At 41.1% G+C, this 18,084-nt stretch overlaps 1 protein-coding gene across 1 annotated transcript in view; it reads left to right on the top strand.

Moving 5' to 3' along the window:
• Positions 1-18,084, top strand: part of ush2a (Usher syndrome 2A (autosomal recessive, mild)) — a 1,262,450-nt gene that overhangs the window by 835,645 nt on the left and 408,721 nt on the right. The window contains exon 42 of the mRNA XM_068045693.1: positions 9,608-10,236. Coding sequence (XP_067901794.1) covers positions 9,608-10,236 — 629 coding nt within the window. The remainder of the gene's footprint in view (positions 1-9,607; positions 10,237-18,084) is intronic.

The following is an 18,084-nucleotide window of genomic DNA, read 5'->3' as shown; positions in this document are numbered from 1 at the left end:
TGAGGCTGCAGTGCTAACCACTGCGCCACTGTGCCGCCCTCTGTTTCCTCTGAAACCTCTGTTTCCCACGATCGGATGGAAAATCCTGCCTCATTTATCTTGTTTGGTTCCATACTACCCTTGCCTAACAAAAATCTATCAATCTTAGTTTTAAAATTTTCAGTTGATCACATCTCAACAGCTTTTTACAGGAGAGAGTTCCAGATTTCCACTACGTTTGTGTGAAGAAGTGCTTCCTTGAATGTTCTAACTCTAATTTTAATTTTTACATTATGGCCCCTTGTTCTGCGCTCCACACCAGAGAGTTTCTGAAGGAAGGAAAGTTTTTTTTCCCCCCTTTTTAATGCATTCCTACTTAATTTGCCTGCTTGTCTTATCAATTTAATTACACAGCATTAAAATCCCTACTTGTTTGTGAACATTATTGTACAAACTCCGACCAATCCATAAGCCTGACATTTTAATCAAACACACATCCAAAACACCTAATCATCTTTACAATCAAATAAGCTTCCCTGCTGCCTTTAGTTACCTGGGAATTCAGATTTCAGTTTCTATTCTGAAATTCTCAGCGGTGTCTTCCTTGCTGTCATATATCTGATTGGAAGCTGTGCAGAGCAAACCTGTTTTGTATTCATTTGGAATCCATGTTTATTAAGAAGCCAAAAAGTTATAGGCTTTGTACTAGTAAATGGAAAAAAAATAGGATCCTGAAGTATCATTAACAGTGGAATTTTGATGATAAACAAATTGTGAATGCTGTAAATTTTAGAGATGTCTCTTTGTTTATTGCAACGCTGTTTTAATATTTAGTTATTTTAAAAACAGCCCCTGCTATATCCTTTTGTTTTCAAGTACTACTTTCTCAGAAACTCAGCAATAAATATAAATATCACCTCTTGAACTTTGTCAATCTGTCAATTGCTTCCTTTGGGTAATAAGAGATGAGGGCATAAAAAAATCATCCATTGTGAGTTGGGATTGTTTTTCCTACCTTAGCCACAAGTATCACTAAAGCACAAGAGAATGTTGAATTCAGAGAGAGAGATGATAGATGAAATAAATAGGTATCTGTCATTAAAATAGTGCCATGTTGTGAGTTCAAATGAAAAAATTGAATTCTGCAAATCTGACATAGTGTTGGAAATTCAGACAGCACTTTCTGGTTTTATCAATGGCTTCAATGTTTTTCAGCCTTGCAGTATTTGGTTCAGCTGGGATTATTAAATCAAAAGAACTAAATATAAAACAGATATTTAGTAAAATATGTTTTATTCAGTAACATTTTTATTGCCGTTCTATTATTTTAGGGAATGATAAATCAAGCACTTCTGATTTTTTTTTGAGATTTTGGTAAGGGTACTTTCTCAGTGTTAACTGCATTTACCATGTTATCTTTCTCATTGATTTTGCAGCTAGTGGAGCATTTTTGATGTATAGCGATTTTTTAAATTGAACTAAATGGTTGGTTTTTGCTTTTACAATTCCATTAATACTTTATGACCATCATGTAATGCTATTTCATACCTGAATTCTTATTTCTTGAATTGTAATAGCTTTCACTTTGAGCATGTTTTTAACATCAACAACCTGTTTTAGCATTCAAAAATATAAGTTTACTAGCAATAACATAATTTTTACCTATGAAATTATTCTTAAGTGGTAAATATTTTCAATTTCCCAGTTGCTCTTTCCCAGAATATTTGAAGGAGATTATGCTTTTTCACTTTAAGTTATTTGTAAATAAAATAAGAATTTTGCAAATCTAAACAGAATTGTAAGAGACATTTGAAAAACTGTGTTCTCCAAAATATACATCAAAAGATTTTAACAGCCAAAATTGATCAATTATTTAAAAGGGATTTACATAATCAAGTTGCTCTCTCCATGTGACCAAGTTGATCAGTTTCCCCTTTAAATTGTGAGTGTGATATGTTCCCCGTATGCTCTGGAAATAATTGTGGCTCATCCCAGCTCCTTCCCTAAAGACCACCTGAAGCACGGAGCACGGGCCAGGAGGATTTATAAATCTCAATCCTTAACACTGTGTGTATCTTTCCCCATGGAGTTTTGCTTTGCCCTTAGATAGGATTTGTTTGGTTGTCTACTATCATTATCCTTAAGTTAGTGTGGGGAAACTTTCCTTATTTCCAGTTGTCAATGTGTTATGCCTTCTAACAATAAGGTATAGGCTGAGAATTTTAGAATTCGCTACTTCCAGGAATCTTTTGTCAAGTAATTGTTAGCTTTCGCCAAAGAAGTATTTTATTCTTCAGGGACTTGTGCTATAGACATTGAGTTAAATGCTCCCGCTGCAACTGGGATGAGGGTGAGTGTTTAGAGTCTATCTAGTTAGAGGTTCGTCTGGAATTCCCCATTAGCTGGAGCTGGGAAATGATAGATTTCCCCAGTTAGTGTAGTCAGAGATGAAGCAGTTGATTGACACACTGAGATTCAGGCTCTTAGCTAGAATTGTATCTAGTTTTCTTTCTTGTGTCGTAAGGAGTAGCCAAACTGCCTTCAAAATCCTAAGCTTTTTGCTTTATTGATTATTTAAAGGTTCATTTAAGTCAAATGGCCCATGGCAGCTTTTTTCAGTTTATGGAAAGCATTTAGATAGTTTCTTTATCTGGACAAATTCATCAGTAAAAAAGCCAAGTAATTTAAAGGTTTTCAGAGCCTTAAAAACTTTACTGATGAACTAAATTTCATCATAGCTTTAATATTTACAATTTTGTTGAAAGAGCAAATTTTAAAAATTACTTGTATGTATGCTTTGATCCTAACTGGCACAATCTGCCAAAATATTATTTTTAAAACTACATTTCATTAAAGAATATTGAATTAAAAAAATAAAACATTTATGTTAATGTCAGAAAAAGCTGCATGAATCATCAACTTAATTTTATGTTTGAGCGGAGTGTCCTCTCAGAACAATTTTTTTAGTTGTTCAGTCGTTGACAAATAGGAACTGCAAACCAATTACAGAGTGCTGTGCAATAGACCATTCAGGTCAGGGTAGTATTTATTTCAAATATTCAAGCAGAAGGGACAGTATGCCATTTTTCCCCTCAGTGTAGCTTATATGATGCATTTCCTTATGCGTCAGACAGGCAAGACATGCATACAATGATACTTTAGGATCCAGAACCTCATACACACTAATAGACCATATCATTGCATCTATATTGTAACATCCTTCATTTTTTACAACAGCAGTCACTGCAGAAAGCTCAGGTTAGTAAAAAATTTCAAAGCCCAGTAAATTGTAAAATTTCATATTTATTTTCTTTTTGCCGAGTCTAGTACAAATAATGGACAGATGTCTCAAAATCCCCTTGTTAAAAAAGCATTTTCAAATTTGACCAAGTAGTACTTTGACACAAATGTCATAAACTGCAATAGGTAGAAATAGAGCTCTGTAATCATTACTGAGTGGATGGATGGCAATTTATAGATTGCAACATCTACTTTATAAGTATATTGAATGTCCTGAAATTATGGCAGCCACTGATCACTGATTGAGCTGGACTTGTGTTATTGCACCATGTTCTTGCTTGTACCTTGAGAGCAGTAAAGCATCAATAAAATAAAAAGTGCTGCATTTTAAATGAAATTTCAATTGAAAAACTTAACAGCCCTTCAAATTGCAGAATTTAACACAGACCAGTAAAGCTTAAATAACACATTTCTCAGCAGACCACGGTTTGCACTCAAGGTGACTTGATTGTCTCATGTGGTAAAATTATTTACAATTATGGAATTTCTCATGAGAGTTGCATCAAATTTGCTGTTCCATAACACCTATGCAGACATACGGTTGAATCTTTCAGTATTCATGAAGGCACTTGAACCTTTCTGATAATTGAATCAGTAACAGTGTTGAGTGGAGCAAGCATAAAAACCTGTTAACCTAAAGGTCAGATGTGTGCAATGTTTATTTATCAGTGAGCAAGGGGCTAAATCGGCAGCCCCTGTCACAATCCCAGCAAAATCATCTGTAATATTAACACAGAGTAGATGAATTCCAAAACCAGGATTAGCATGATAAACACATGATTGCTAAGAAACGTTGGCATTCCTTCTTGGCAGTTTGAACTTGAACAATGAGGTATATTCTATATTAACCCAATAAGCAGAATATTGAGTGACAAAGTGTCTCAAGGTTGCCCACCATTCAACACAGTAAAATCTGGGAATAATGATCAAATGCTATGATATATTGTTTGAGTTTCCTAATAACCTCACTGTGACAGAATGCACTTTGTTATTATTTATATTTTTGCTCCTTAGTTGCACCTCTTTCCCACCCACCTCCTCCTTTATATATCGCATCTCTCTTCAGTCAGAAAAGCGGTCGAAGCTGTCAGCTTCTCTGTGACTGTTGCCACATGTTACTATGCATTTGGTCAATAGGAGGTATGAATTAAGGTGGACAGTTATGCCTCCCCCTCAAGTTTGAATGCCCTTCTGTCACAAGGTGATTCACCTGCTGGCCCCACCAAAATAATCTGCATACATGTAATATGAACTGTTTTAGAAATGAATGTCATCTTAGAAGCTATGTTTTGCTGTCTTGTTCTTTGTATCTTAACCCTGTACGAAATGTCCAATAGCTTGCTAAATTTAATTATGATTTCTGTTGTGAATGGAGCAAGATAAAGATTTTTCATTATGATTAGTATTGTTGGAGTAAACTGAACACAGTGTGAATCTTGCAGTAATTTAATCTTATGAATTAATATTCCGTGATTTATTGGATGAAATCATGCTGTGCAATATTAGCATATGACTGCATAAATATTTGTTGAAATATTCTCTGTCCACTGTTTTAGTGAATGGAATAAAGCATTTAAACTGTTCCACTGCTTTAAAATGTGCTAACATTGCACCATGCAATTTCACACTATTTATGTTGATTTCGTTCTATCTCGACAGCATTCTCTATCAGACTACACAGCTAGCAAATAAATATCATACAGGCAATTAAATGTAGGAGACAAAAAAACAGATTCAAACAATATGATAACACCATTGTTGTAGCTTTAGTCCCAAAGGAACCTCTCTCCATTAGAGAGAGACGTTGGTCATGCATAGTTTGAGGGGCACCACTCCTCAATCGTGGGGCAAGGTGAGGTAGCAGGCCACCATGAACTACCACAGCCAGCACAGGGATTGAACCCATGCTGTTGGTATCTTTCTGTGTCATAGTCTAGCCATCTAGCCAATTGAGATAACCAGTTCCTAATAACAGCCCAAATCTGATTATTAGAAACAATTTACTCTTTCTTTCTCTGTATTTGAACCATATATCCAAACTTTAACAAAAACAAAAAGTGCTGGAAATACTCAGCAGGTCTGGCAGCACTGCAGAGAGAGAAGCGAAGTTAACGTTTCAGGTCTGTGACCTTTCATTAGAACCGGTTCAAAAAGAATTAGATTTTAAGCAAGGGAAGGGGAGGGGGGCGTGGGGAAGAGAACAAAGGGGAAGGTGTTTGATAGGGAAGGAGAGTTTAAATAACAAAGCTGTCCTGGGACAAAGGCAAAGCGTATATTATTGCTTGTGGAGAAAGACAAAGCGTTGTCCAGAGAGACTGTTAATAGCGGAATAATGAGCAGCTCTGACTACATGAAAAGCAGGCACATGGTTAAATAATAAAATATTAAAAGATTAAAGAAAAGGCCAGTTATGCTGTGAAGTTATTGAACTCAATGTTCAGTCCGCAAGGCTGTAGAGTGCCTAAGTGAAAGATCAGGTGCTGCTCCTCAAGCTTGCGTTGATGGTCACTGGAACACTGCAGCGGGCCAAAGAAAGAAATGTTGGCTTGAGAGCAGGGGAGAGTGCTGAAAAGACAAGCAACCAGAAGCTCATGGTCATGCTTTCCAACTGAGTGGAGGTGTTCAGCAAAGCAGTTACCCAGTCTGCATTTGGTCTCCCCAGTATAGAGGAGACTGCATTGTGAGCAACGAATACAAAATGCTAAATTTAAAGAAGTACAAGTAAATCGCTGCTTCACCTGAAAGGAGTGTTTGGGGCCTTGGATAGTGAAGAGGAGGTAAAAGGGCAGGTATTACACCTCCTGCGATTGCATGGGAAGGTGCCATGGGAAGGGGACAAGGTATCAAGGGTAATGGAGGAGTGGACCAGGATGTCGCAGAGGGAATGATCCCTTCAGGGAGGGGAGGGGAAGATGCGTTTGGTGGTGGCATCACTCTGGAAGTGGTGGAAATGGCGGAGGATGATCATCTGGGTGTGGAGGCTGGTGGGGTGCAAAGTGAGGATAAGGGGAACTCTGTCACAATTCTGGGAGGGAGGGGAAAGCATGAGAGCAGAAGGGCAGGAAATGGGCCGGACACGGTTGAAGGCCCTGTCAACCACAGTGGGGGGGAATCCTTAGTTGAGGAAAATCGTATCAGAGACGCTGTTGTGGAAGGTTGCATCATCAGAGCAGATGCGTCAGAGACAGAGAAACTGGGAGAATGGAATGGAGTCCTTACAGGAGGCAGGGTGTGAAGAAGTGTAGTTGAGGTATCTGTGGCAATCAGTGGGCTTATAATGAATATTAGTGACAGCCTATCCCCAGAGATGCAGACAGAGAAGTCGGTGAAGGGAAGGGAAGTGTCGGAGATGGACCATGTGAAGGTGAGAAAAGGGTGGAAATTGGAAGCAAAGTTGATAAAGTTTTCCAGTTTGGGGCGGGATCGGGAAATGGCACCTATACAGTCATCAGTGGCTCTCATGCCAACATTTCTGTCTTTGGCCTGTTCCAGTGAATATCAACACAAGCTCGAGGAGTGGACTGAACATTGAGTTCAATAACTTCAGAGCATGATTTGCCTATTTTAAAAAAAAATTTAGTATTTTCTTTTTTAACCATGTGTCTGCTTTTCATGTAGTCAGAGCTGCTCATTATTCTGCTAGTAACAATCTCTCTGGACTAATGCTTTGTCTTTCACCATAAGCATTAACACACGCTTTGCCTTGGTCCCAGGACAGCTTTGTTATTTAATCTCTCCTTCCCTATCAAACACCTTCCCCTTTGTTCTCTCCCCCACCCCCCACCCGTTCACTTGCCTAAAACCTAATTCTTTTCCAACCTTTGCCAGTTCTGATGAAAACTCACAGACCTGAAACGTTAACTTTGTTTCTCTCTTCACAGATGCTGCCAGACCTGCTGAGTATTTCGAGCACTTTTTGTTTTTGTTTCAGATTTCCAGCATTTCCAGTATTTTGCTTTTACCAAAACTTTATATTAGTTATGTGATTCCCTGCTGCAACATGCCTTAACTAGAGAATACAGGAACACAATAAATGTTATTTTCATTATTGCACAACTATATAATGAAAATGTAGCTAGAAATATAGGGCAGCACAGTGGTGCAGTGGTTAGCACCGCAGCCTCACAGCTCCAGGGACCCAGGTTCGATTCTGGGTACTGCCTGTGTGGAGTTTGCAAGTTCTCCCTGTGACCGTGTGGGTTTTCGCTGGGTGCTCCGGTTTCCTCCCACAGCCAAAGACTTGCAGGTTGATAGGTGAAATTGGCCATTGTAAATTGCCCCCAGTGTAGGTAGGTGGTAGGGAATATGGGATTACTGCAGGGTTAGTATAAATGGGTGGTTGTTGGTCGGCACAGACTCAGTGGGCCGAAGGGCCTGTTTCAGTGCTGTAATAAAGAAAAAAAATTTATGCGTTTCCCCATTAGCCACACAGATATAGGCACTGCCCAGTATAACTTAAAGCTACAAAGACCAGAAGGTCCCAAATTTCATTCCTGGTCTACGCTGAGTTAACTAATCTTAGTTAATCACAATATTCGGCGTTGCCATTGGTCTCTACAGCCTGATCTTAGTAAAGGGTCTCATTTCTGATTGCTATCTAGTAATCACTTTTGGAAAGGTTAGGAGTGGGCTCAGCTGTGATGCCACACCAATAAACAATTATCGTTTATAGGTTCACGTTTGATGATTAGCCACTTACATGAGGAACAAAGGTGACTTATCTTTAGGTTTTTCTTGTAGTAAATTGATTGGCTTTGCAACTCCTCCTGACAGTACAGGTGAGACAGATATAGGGAACTATGTTTATTTAAATATTTATTCTCAGTACAGAAAAACTATATTTAATTTAGGAATAAGAATACTGAGTAGTTTATGCTTGTGTACGTATTTGTCAAAACTAGACCTGATCACTGAAGCCAGAAATGCAGCTGTAGGTCTGAGCGGGCTGCAACTGTAAGAATTCCTGCAGGGAAAAGAACACTGGGTAATATATGCTGTGCTTTCATTTTGTGATTTTTTTTTGTCTCAACCTGTCTTAGCATATACAATAAAGGGTGTTATCTAAGAATATTGTTTAGATTTCTGGATATATCAGTAGTGTAAGTGTTTCAGTGTGTTAATGTGCAGTATCATTGGGCTGGACTTTAAGAGCCCGCCACTGAGATGGGCAGCGAGCTCAAAAAATGGCAGGCTGCATGCCAAAGAGCGGTCGCAATCTCCCATGCGGTGGCTCATTTAAATAGCTGTGGTGGCCCTCCCCCCCCACACCCAATCACATGGAGGGGGCAGGCTGTCCGTCCCCAGCAATGGCGTCAGCTGCCTGTGGCAGGCACTGGTGCCGTTTTTAAAAGGCAGCCAGCCCCGACGGTCAATTTGAATTTTTAAAGCAGTATCCCCCCAAAATTTATCCAATAAATTTCGAACGCCCCTTTCTCACCCTCCAGTAACATTGACAGTAACTATTTGCCCTTTCCCTCCCGCCAAGACATTTACCTTTTAAATCTGATCTTCCCCCTCTAAACTGTACAAAGTTTAAAGTTCATCCCTTCCCACCGTCCCCTAGACCCATTACATTTATTTGACCCTCCCAGCCCCACCACCCATTCCCCCCCCCCCCCCACCCCCCCCGGCATTGAAAATCTTAACTCCTCCCCCCTCCCCACCAGTGTCACACTGGCTTTCCCTGGATGGGGAATTGAAGGCGCAGGAGTGCCGGCTGCCGCGCCGAAGATTGCGGCAGGGCCTCAAAATTTCAGGTAAGTTTATTTAAATTTATTCATGTTATCATTTAAATATTGAAATATCATTCCCATCGCCCAGCGGCATGGTGGGCGGGGGGAGGGGAGCATCACGGAGCCTCGCCACTGCCGGGAGAATCGAGCCGGGTCCTCTCAGCATTGGCCTCCATGGCGGGCCATTGCCAGACCCATATTCCTGCCCCACCACCCCCTGCCCCCGCGCCACCCCCCACCCCCCCCCCCCACCATGAATCCTGACGTCGTTCGCTTGGTAAAATTCAGCCCATTAAGTGTTATGAGATAGGTCTGCACCTAATTTCTCCATGGCACAGTAGTGTCACCATCAGGGGGAGCTGCAGAACAGATGCCAGCCAATTACGTATGAGAGGGTGACTCACTCAACTGCTAATCACCAGTCATGGAGCAGTTTTCCAAGCACAGAAGCAGATCACCTCTTCACCACTCGTCCTCTTCCCAGAGGCACAATGAATTGGAATAGAGGTGATCTACAGGAATGGACAAATATATATTGAAAACTGAATCCATTTTTATAAATAATCTTACACCATTTATTTATTTTTTTACTCCAGAACCTGGGCCAATGGATCCACCTCTTTCGCTGGAAGTCAAATCTCAAAGTCTATTACTGATATGGCAACATCCATCTCAGCGTAATGGCAACATTACTCATTACTGCATTTATCAGAATGGCTCCAGGTTGACCACATTACCAGGCAACATTACCAGCTATTCTGTAGTCCATCTACGCCCATACACTATGTATGTTTTCCAAGTAGAAAGTTGTACATTAGCTGGATGTTCTCTATCACCAACATCGCACATGGTTCAAACCCTTCCGAAAGCTCCTGAGAATATTTCTAATCCAGAACTTTATTCAGACACTCCAACCTCAGTGCTCATATCATGGAGCCCACCAGCCCATCCCAATGGTGTTATTAATAATGTAGTTATAGAGAGAAAGGTTAAGGGGACAGAAGAGATTTTCACCTTTGTGGTTGAAAAGTCTGGCCAGTCACTGAGATATGTCGATAATTCTGTACCCCTAAACCCATGGACTACATATGAATATAGGATCTTGGTAAGCACATTCAATGGAGGAACAAATAGCAGTGCTTGGAAAGAAGTTACCACAAGGCCTTCAAGACCTGCTGGTGTACAGCCACCTCACATCCAGGTTCTGAGTCCAAATTCAGTTAAGGTAAGTTATTCAAATTATTTTCCGTGTATTTCTTTTAACCACAAAAAAGTGGAGTTTGCTTTTATCTTTCAGTTTTAATTTTGACCTGCCTAACTTTAGGAAAATGCAGGGGAAAACACTTAGCATTTTACAATTGAGTATTTATTTTCCCTGAACTATTATTTATTGAACTATTATTTATTAGGGCGACACAGTGGCGCAGTGGTTAGCACCGCAGCCTCACAGCTCCAGCGACCCGGGTTCAATTCTGGGTACTGCCTGTGTGGAGTTTGCAAGTTCTCCCTGTGTCTGCGTGGGTTTTCTCCGGGTGCTCCGGTTTCCTCCCACAAGCCAAAAGACTTGCAGGTTGGTAGGTAAATTGGCCATTATAAATTGCCCCTAGTATAGGTAGGTGGTAGGGAAATATAGGGACAGGTGGGGATGTGGTAGGAATATGGGATTAGTGTAGGATTAGTATAAATGGGTGGTTGATGGTCGGCACAGACTCGGTGGGCCGAAGGGCCTGTTTCAGTGCTGTATCTCTAAACTAAACTCAACTAAAATATATCCACAGTAAATGATGCTATTTAAGACTATCACTTCAATTGGCATACAAAACTTGTGTTGTATTCTGCAGCATATTCAGGGCTGATTTTCCTGACACAGTTCACCAAGTACAAACTTCAGGGAGAAGAAGGACAGGCTCAGATCACAAAGTCTCCACATAACCTTGGAATTTACAGGGATTTCCTGGGAGGTGAAGCTTGGCTTGTATCTGCATCAGGTGCAGGCCAAGCAAAGCAATTGTAATGAAATGGGAGGCCGTATTCCCACTCTTCTGTCTTGTTTTTCATGTTGCTGACTTGCTGGTCGCCTGGGGACAAGGGTACTCAGAAATCCTCTGTGGCCTGCCTTTGGACCTGCACCAAATGGAGCATCTCCAGGGTTTCCTAAGGCAAACTGATAAACAACAAACTCAGGCCAGATTCAGGGAATGGTTCTCTCCTTCCCCCATTCAAGGACCTTAAGATTGAATTGCTTCTTCTGTCTAATGGCGCAGAGGGAGGGAGGGTAATCTGTCCCATAATGTGTAGTATTTTGAGCTGTTAGAATGTAGAGTTGTACCTGTAGTTCTCATGCCACAGTAAGAAAGCAATCTCAGCTGTATTGCCAGGGTGAGCTGCAGAGCAGAGGCTAGCCATAGCCATTTCCTTACAGGATTGAAGGGAGAGAAACCTGAATATAATCACCCAAACCTTTTTTAATATCCCTCCTTTTAATTTATGTTTCATTTGTTCATGGAATCTGAGCATCACTGGCAAGGCCAGCATTTGTTGCCCATTCCTAATTGCCCTAGAGAAGGTGGTGGTGAGCTGCCTTCTTGAACCATTGCAGTTCATGTGGTGTAGGTACACCAACAATGCTGTTAGGAAGGGAGTTCCAGGATTTTGACCCAGCGACAGTGAAGGAACGGCGATATAGTTCCAAATCAGGATGATGTGTGGCTTGGAGGGGAATTTGCAGATGATGGTCTTCCCATGTGTCTGCTGCCCTAGTCCTTCTGGTGGTAGAGATTGCGGATTTGGAAGGTGCTGTCGAAGGAGTCTTGGTGAGTTGCTGCGGTGCACCTGGTAGCTGGCCATTCAGCCCTTCAAGCCTGCTCTGCCATTCAATACGATCATGGCTGATCATCCAAACTCAGTAACCTGTTCCTGCTTTCTCCCCATATCCCTTGATCCCATTAGCCCTAAGAACTATAGAAACTCTTGTTAGAGATGGCCATTGGCTGGCACTTTTATGGCATGAAACATACTTGCTTTATACCCCTCCTATTAATTCAGTTTTTTTAAATACAGAATGTGCCATTGGCAGTTGACTGCTTTGAATAATTTTGGAAAGAATAGTGATTATAAGCATCTAAATAATTATACCAGTGCCTGAAACCATGGGTAAATAAAAATGCAGGTTTCATTCTGCAAATCCTTGGTCAACAACATCATAGGCACACTTAAAACTGCAAAGCAGGCCTGAATGAGAGGACTTCTTCATTGTTTTTTTCACCAAGTACATACAAGCTTGCAAGTTGAGGCAGTCTCTGGTGGATTCCAAACCTGCAGTTAAAGAACTATAGGACAAGCAGTTGTTCTGTCACTTAGTCATAATAGCAAGAATGTAGGTATAGAGCTTGATTGCCTTATTTAGAATCGTGTATTTGCTTTGGTCAGAAAAACAATTAAAGAAAATCAATTCTCACAAAACATTTGAAATACAGAGCAGATCCATCAACAGCTGCAAAGAGAGTTGAGAGATTAAATTTAAGTTTTGTACTTCATCAGAACTGAAAACAGAAGTATGCATCTGCTGTCTATTTCCAGCATTTCCAGCTTTTGTTTAAGATTTCCAGTCAACTATTCCAATTCTACTCTCCCGCTTGCTTCCCATGCTCTGTAATATTGCTCTTTTGCAAGGAAATATTTAATTTTCCTTTCAAAAGAATTTATGACACTGCTTCAACAATGATCTGTGACAGAAAATTCCACATTCCAATCACCCTATGTGCAAAGAAGTCTTTCCTCTAATTCTTTTTGTGATGACAGAAACTTTGTGCACTTCTATTGACCAGCGGAAATAATCGATTATTATTTACCCTACTATAACCATTTTTGTCATGAGTTTCTTTGTGTTATCTTAAGCAACACAATGAGGTATGTGGATTCCAGTTCCTTGAAGATCGCTAGAAGGTTTATCAACAGCTAAACGAGTGCATAGAATACAGAGCAAACTATTTAAAGATCCTTTGTCCAGGGTGTTGCTGTGCAGAGAAACTATGACTTCTAGTCACATGAGTATATTCTGGTACTTAGCTCATTAGCATACTGAGTTCTTAAAGGGACATCACTCTTAAAGCGATCATACAACATCCCCTTTCTTTCCAAAGATAAGTCTCGTATGCTACAAGTAAAAACACATAAAATCAGATAATATCAAAATTAGTTAAAAAGGAGAAAATTAGCAAAAGTAAATGTTGGCCCCTCAGAGGCAGAGACAGCAGAAATTACCATGGGGAATGAGGAAATGACAGAGATATTGAAAAAATATTTTGAGTCTATCTTCACAGTAGAAGACACAAAATAGATACCAGAAATAGAGGGTAACCAATGGGCTAATAGTGTTTCACGCTCTGTTTGAGTAATTGGATTGTGCTGAAGATAAACCTTTGGATCCGAATGCAATTGGTTTGCCATCCTAGCCCTTTCTATGAGGCGTTGACTTCCAGGATTGTCTTCTTCCTTGGATCATAGTACTGCAGGGTACAGGTTTCTGCTGACAATGCTTGTTTGAGAGACTCAAACACATGCTGATGGTCCCCCTGCTATACAAATGGGACATCTTTGTTTAAGAGCTCTCAGTGATGACGCTTTGTCAGAAAAATTTGGAATGTATGGTGCCAGAAGTTGAAAAATCCAAAACAAGTCGGTAGATCTTCTTTGTCTTGTGGAGTAGGCATATGCCTTACATCTTCTACTTTGTCTGTGTCAAGACAGATTCCGCAGCCTGAATAGATGGAGCCAAAGAAATTGATCTGACTTGCATTCACCTGTCACTTCTTGCTGTTATAAACAAGCCTTTCGCGATGAGCTACTGCCATCAGTGAGTGTAGATTGCGATCATGATCTTCTTTGGTTTTGCCCATTACTGCAATATCATCGGCAATGCAGGTGCAGCCAGGCACATTTTCTATAATTCTATCCATATGCTGCTGAAAAAGATCTAGACTAACAGACAAGCTGAAGGGTAGTCTCTGGAAGCAATATCGTCCAAATGGTGTCCTGAAGGTGACTTCCTGAGATTCCTTAGCTAGGTGTACCGACCAATATCTATGTTTAGCATTCAACTTGGAGAAGAATTTGGCTCCTGTGAACTTGGGATTCAATTCCTCTAGTGTCGGAATCTTGTGGGGGCATCTCTTTAGAGAGAGGTTTAGACGCTTTGGATCTAGACATACCCTGATTGCTTCAGCCTTCTTTAGCACGCACTTAATTGAGCTGCACGAGTCAGTGTGATGATGCACATGACGGATGATGCCATTGTGGTGTGATCCAACTCACGCTTAAGCTTTTCTTGTACCTGCATGCTGCTCTTTCTGGGAGGGGTCGATTGACGGAATTGCTTCCTCTCTGAAGTGCATTGCGGCATCGCCTTTGAAATCTCCTATGCCATTGAACCTTCTGGGTACATTTGTTGTAAGTCCTGGACTGACTCAATGTGGGTATCCATGGTCTCTTCTGCTGTAATGGATACCTTGGTGATCTTGTGGATAGTCGCGATGTTGAGGTTCTTTCACGCTGGTAGTTATGCCCCTGCTGGTCTGCTTATGCCTACCAGGTAAAATATTTGTGGTTTCCATGCCAACTTTCCATAGCTGCCTTGCATTGTTAGTCTGCTACTGCAAGGGATGGGTGACCCATTGTATGCAGTTAACTTTGTAGTTGTCAGTTGCGTCATTAATTTCCAATGATCCCGGTACACATCCTTCAGAATTTGGACTGACAGGATATTTGCACTCACTCCAATGTCAATCTTAGTCCAGAGTGTGTGTTTGCCAACTTTTTTTGGGCACATGATATTAATAGTAGCAAAAGTTTCCAGTTGTTTGACTTCATCAACATAATGTGTCAGGTTCATAATGTGAAATGCCTGCTCGTCTGCTGGCTGAGAATCGCTCCACTCTGAGTCTTGTCTCAGGTCTATTTCGCTGTGAACTTCGTGTATTGGCTTGCGTTTACGCAGGTCTCTGGTGCTCTCCTTGCTGCTATTGCCATGTTGCTGCACCTGTCGTCTGTTTGTTTGTGTCCTATTATGACTTCTGGCTGCGTCTTTGGAGTAAGATTTCTTGCTTAGGCGGGCCCAGTTTCCTTTTGCACTGCACGCCTTGCAGCGATCTTGAAATGCAGGACAACTTCGCGGTGAGTGGGACCAACCACAATTACCACACACTTGCTTGCTTTTTGCAACCTGGTTACCATGCCAATACTGTTGGCTTCACCTAGTGCTTGCAGATGCTGTTGTCCAGCTACAATGGCTTCATATTTCCTGCCATCTTCTAGCAGCACATCAATGCTGTAACCTTTCTTTTTCCCCAAGGGGTCTTTATGAAATGCTTCAATAGGTGTTGAGACAATCACCAGCTCCATTATTCACTCTGACAGCTCAGTTTCTGAAAAATCAGATTCCTTGCTCTTATTATAGCATCTACTGATCAATTGCTGTATTGATTCCAATGACTGTTGCCTGTAGGACATCAATTCCAGGCAATGAATTCTAAAATTCACTCTTACCCGAAGCTGATCTTCTAACACTTTCCATATCTTTGCGGGATCTTTCTGGTCCTCCTCAGATAAGCCAGAGGTATTGATTCTGTGTAACCTTTCATTCCTAACTGCGATCAGTATTTTCACAGCCTACTTCTCTGGTTCTGCACTGCTTGGTCTGTGAAACATAACTGAATTGTTTGTTTAAAAATATTGATCTTGGATAAGATATCATTGGCCTTCCAGTTTGTGCTGGGAAATTTGATATCCATCCTTCTTCTGTTCTTTTGCTTTCTGCTCTATATTTAACTTTGTTCAGCTCTGTGTGTGCCTTCAGCGCTGTACTTATTATGACTTCTATTTGTGGCTTAAAACTTGTTTTAAAACTTGTTTTATTAACTCTGTGCTGTTCCCCCTTTAAGAAATTATTTTCTTCAGGGTAGCTGCTTTGACGGTGTGTAACAGGTGCTTGACAGTGTTCTCTGTTTTTTCTCTTTCAGCACTTCGCTTGCATGTTTACACAGCCTTCAATAGGTAGTTCAAGGGTTTTCCCCTTTGCTTTTTTTTGCTAGAGTTTATCTTCTTCCCACTTGACTGGGTGGCAAATGTTATTCCCTTGTTCAAGAAAGGGAATAGGGATAACCCTGGGAATTATAGACCAGTCAGTCTTATGTCGGTAGTGGGCAAATTATTGGAGAGGATTCTGAGAGACAGAATTTATGATTATTTGGAAAAGCATAGTTTGATTAGAGACAGTCAGCATGGCTTTGTGAGGGGCAGGTCATGCCTCACAAGCCTTATTGAATTCTTTGAAGATGTGACAAAACACGTTGATGAAGGAAGAGCAGTGGATGTGGTGTATATGGATTTTAGCAAGGCATTTGATAAGGTTCCCCATGGTAGGCTCATTCAGAAAGTAAGGAGGCATGGGATACAGGGAAAGTTGGCTGTCTGGATACAGAATTGGCTGGCCCATAGAAGACAGAGGGTGGTAGTAGATGGAAAGTATTCAGCCTGGAGCTCGGTGACCAGTGGTGTTCTGCAGGGATCTGTTCTGGGACCTCTGCTCTTTGTGATTTTTATAAATGACTTGGATGAGGAAGTGGAAGGCTGGGTTAGCAAGTTTGCCGATGACATGAAGGTTGCTGGAGTTGTGGATAGTGTGGAAGGCTGTTGTAGGTTGCAACGGGACATTGACAGGATGCAGAGCTGGGCTGAGAAGTTTCAGATGGAGTTCAACCTGGAAAAGTGTGAAGTGATTCATTTTGGAAGGTCGAATTTGAATGCAGAATACAGGCTTAAAGACATGATTCTTGGTAGTGTGGAGGAACAGAGGGATCTTGGGGTCCATGTCCATAGATCGCTCAAAGTTGCCACCCAAGTTGATAGGGTTGTTAAGAAAGCATATGGTGTGTTGGCTTTCATTAACAGGGGGATTGAGTTTAAGAGCCGCGAGGTTATGCTGCAGCTCTATAAAGCCCTGGTTAGACCACACTTGGAATATTGTGTTCAGTTCTGGTCGCCTCATTATAGGAAGGATGTGGAAGCTTTAGAGAGGGTGCAGAGGAGATTTACCAGGATGCTGCCTGGACTGGAGGGCATGCCTTACGAAGAAAGGTTGAGGGAGCTAGGGCTTTTCTCATTGGAGCGAAGAAAGATGAGAGGTGACTTAATAGAGGGGTACAAGATGATGAGAGGCATAGATAGAGTGGATAGCCAGAGACTTTTTCCCAGGGTAGAAAGGGCTATCACCAGGGGGCATAATTTTAAGGTGATTGGAGGAAGGTTTCGGGGAGATGTCAGAGGTAGGTTCTTTACACAGAGAGTGGTGGGTGTGTGGAATGCACTGCCAGCGGTGGTAGTAGAAGCAGATACATTAGGGACATTTAAGCGACTCTTGGATAGGTACATGGATGTTAGTAGTATGAAGGGTATGTAGAGTAGGTTAAAGGTTCGGCACAACATCGTGGGCCGAAGGGCCTGTACTGTGCTGCACTGTTCTATGTTCTATATTGACTGGTTTAATGATATTTTCAGCTTGACTGCTTTAATGGAGACTTTGTTGTGTTTTGGGTTTCTGTGATTTTTTTCACTATCAAACCTTGTTTTTTTCTCAGTTCGCACGTTCTTCAGGGTTTCCCTTTTTTTCCTCTCGCTCACACAGAGCCTTTTAAAAGTGAATTTTTAAAAAACTCTTCAAAGGCTTTTTTTTGAACCAGGATTTCACGATCGTCGGCACAATGACTCACCCAATCGCTTGATTTTCAGCCATGCTTCCATTCTATGGAGTTTTCTCAACCTTCTAAGGTATGTAACTTCCTTTCACTCCTTTCAGGTACTTGTTTTCTGTTTTACATACAACACATAGCAAACTACATACAGAACCTTTATCCAGGATGTTACTGTGCAGAGTGATGATGGCTTCTAGTCACATGACTACATCCTGGTACTTAGCTCATTAGCATACTGAGTTCTTAAAGGGACATCACTCTTAAAGCGCTCATACAACATTTTTCATATTCACTTCTTCTTTCTGTAAGTCTCTCCTTCCCTCTGA

The sequence above is a fragment of the Heterodontus francisci genome, chromosome 13 (assembly GCF_036365525.1).
Source record: "Heterodontus francisci isolate sHetFra1 chromosome 13, sHetFra1.hap1, whole genome shotgun sequence".
Taxonomy (NCBI): Eukaryota; Metazoa; Chordata; class Chondrichthyes; order Heterodontiformes; family Heterodontidae; genus Heterodontus; species Heterodontus francisci.
The sequence above is the reverse complement of the archived record's forward strand: the minus strand, read 5'-3'. Positions and strand labels throughout refer to the sequence as shown.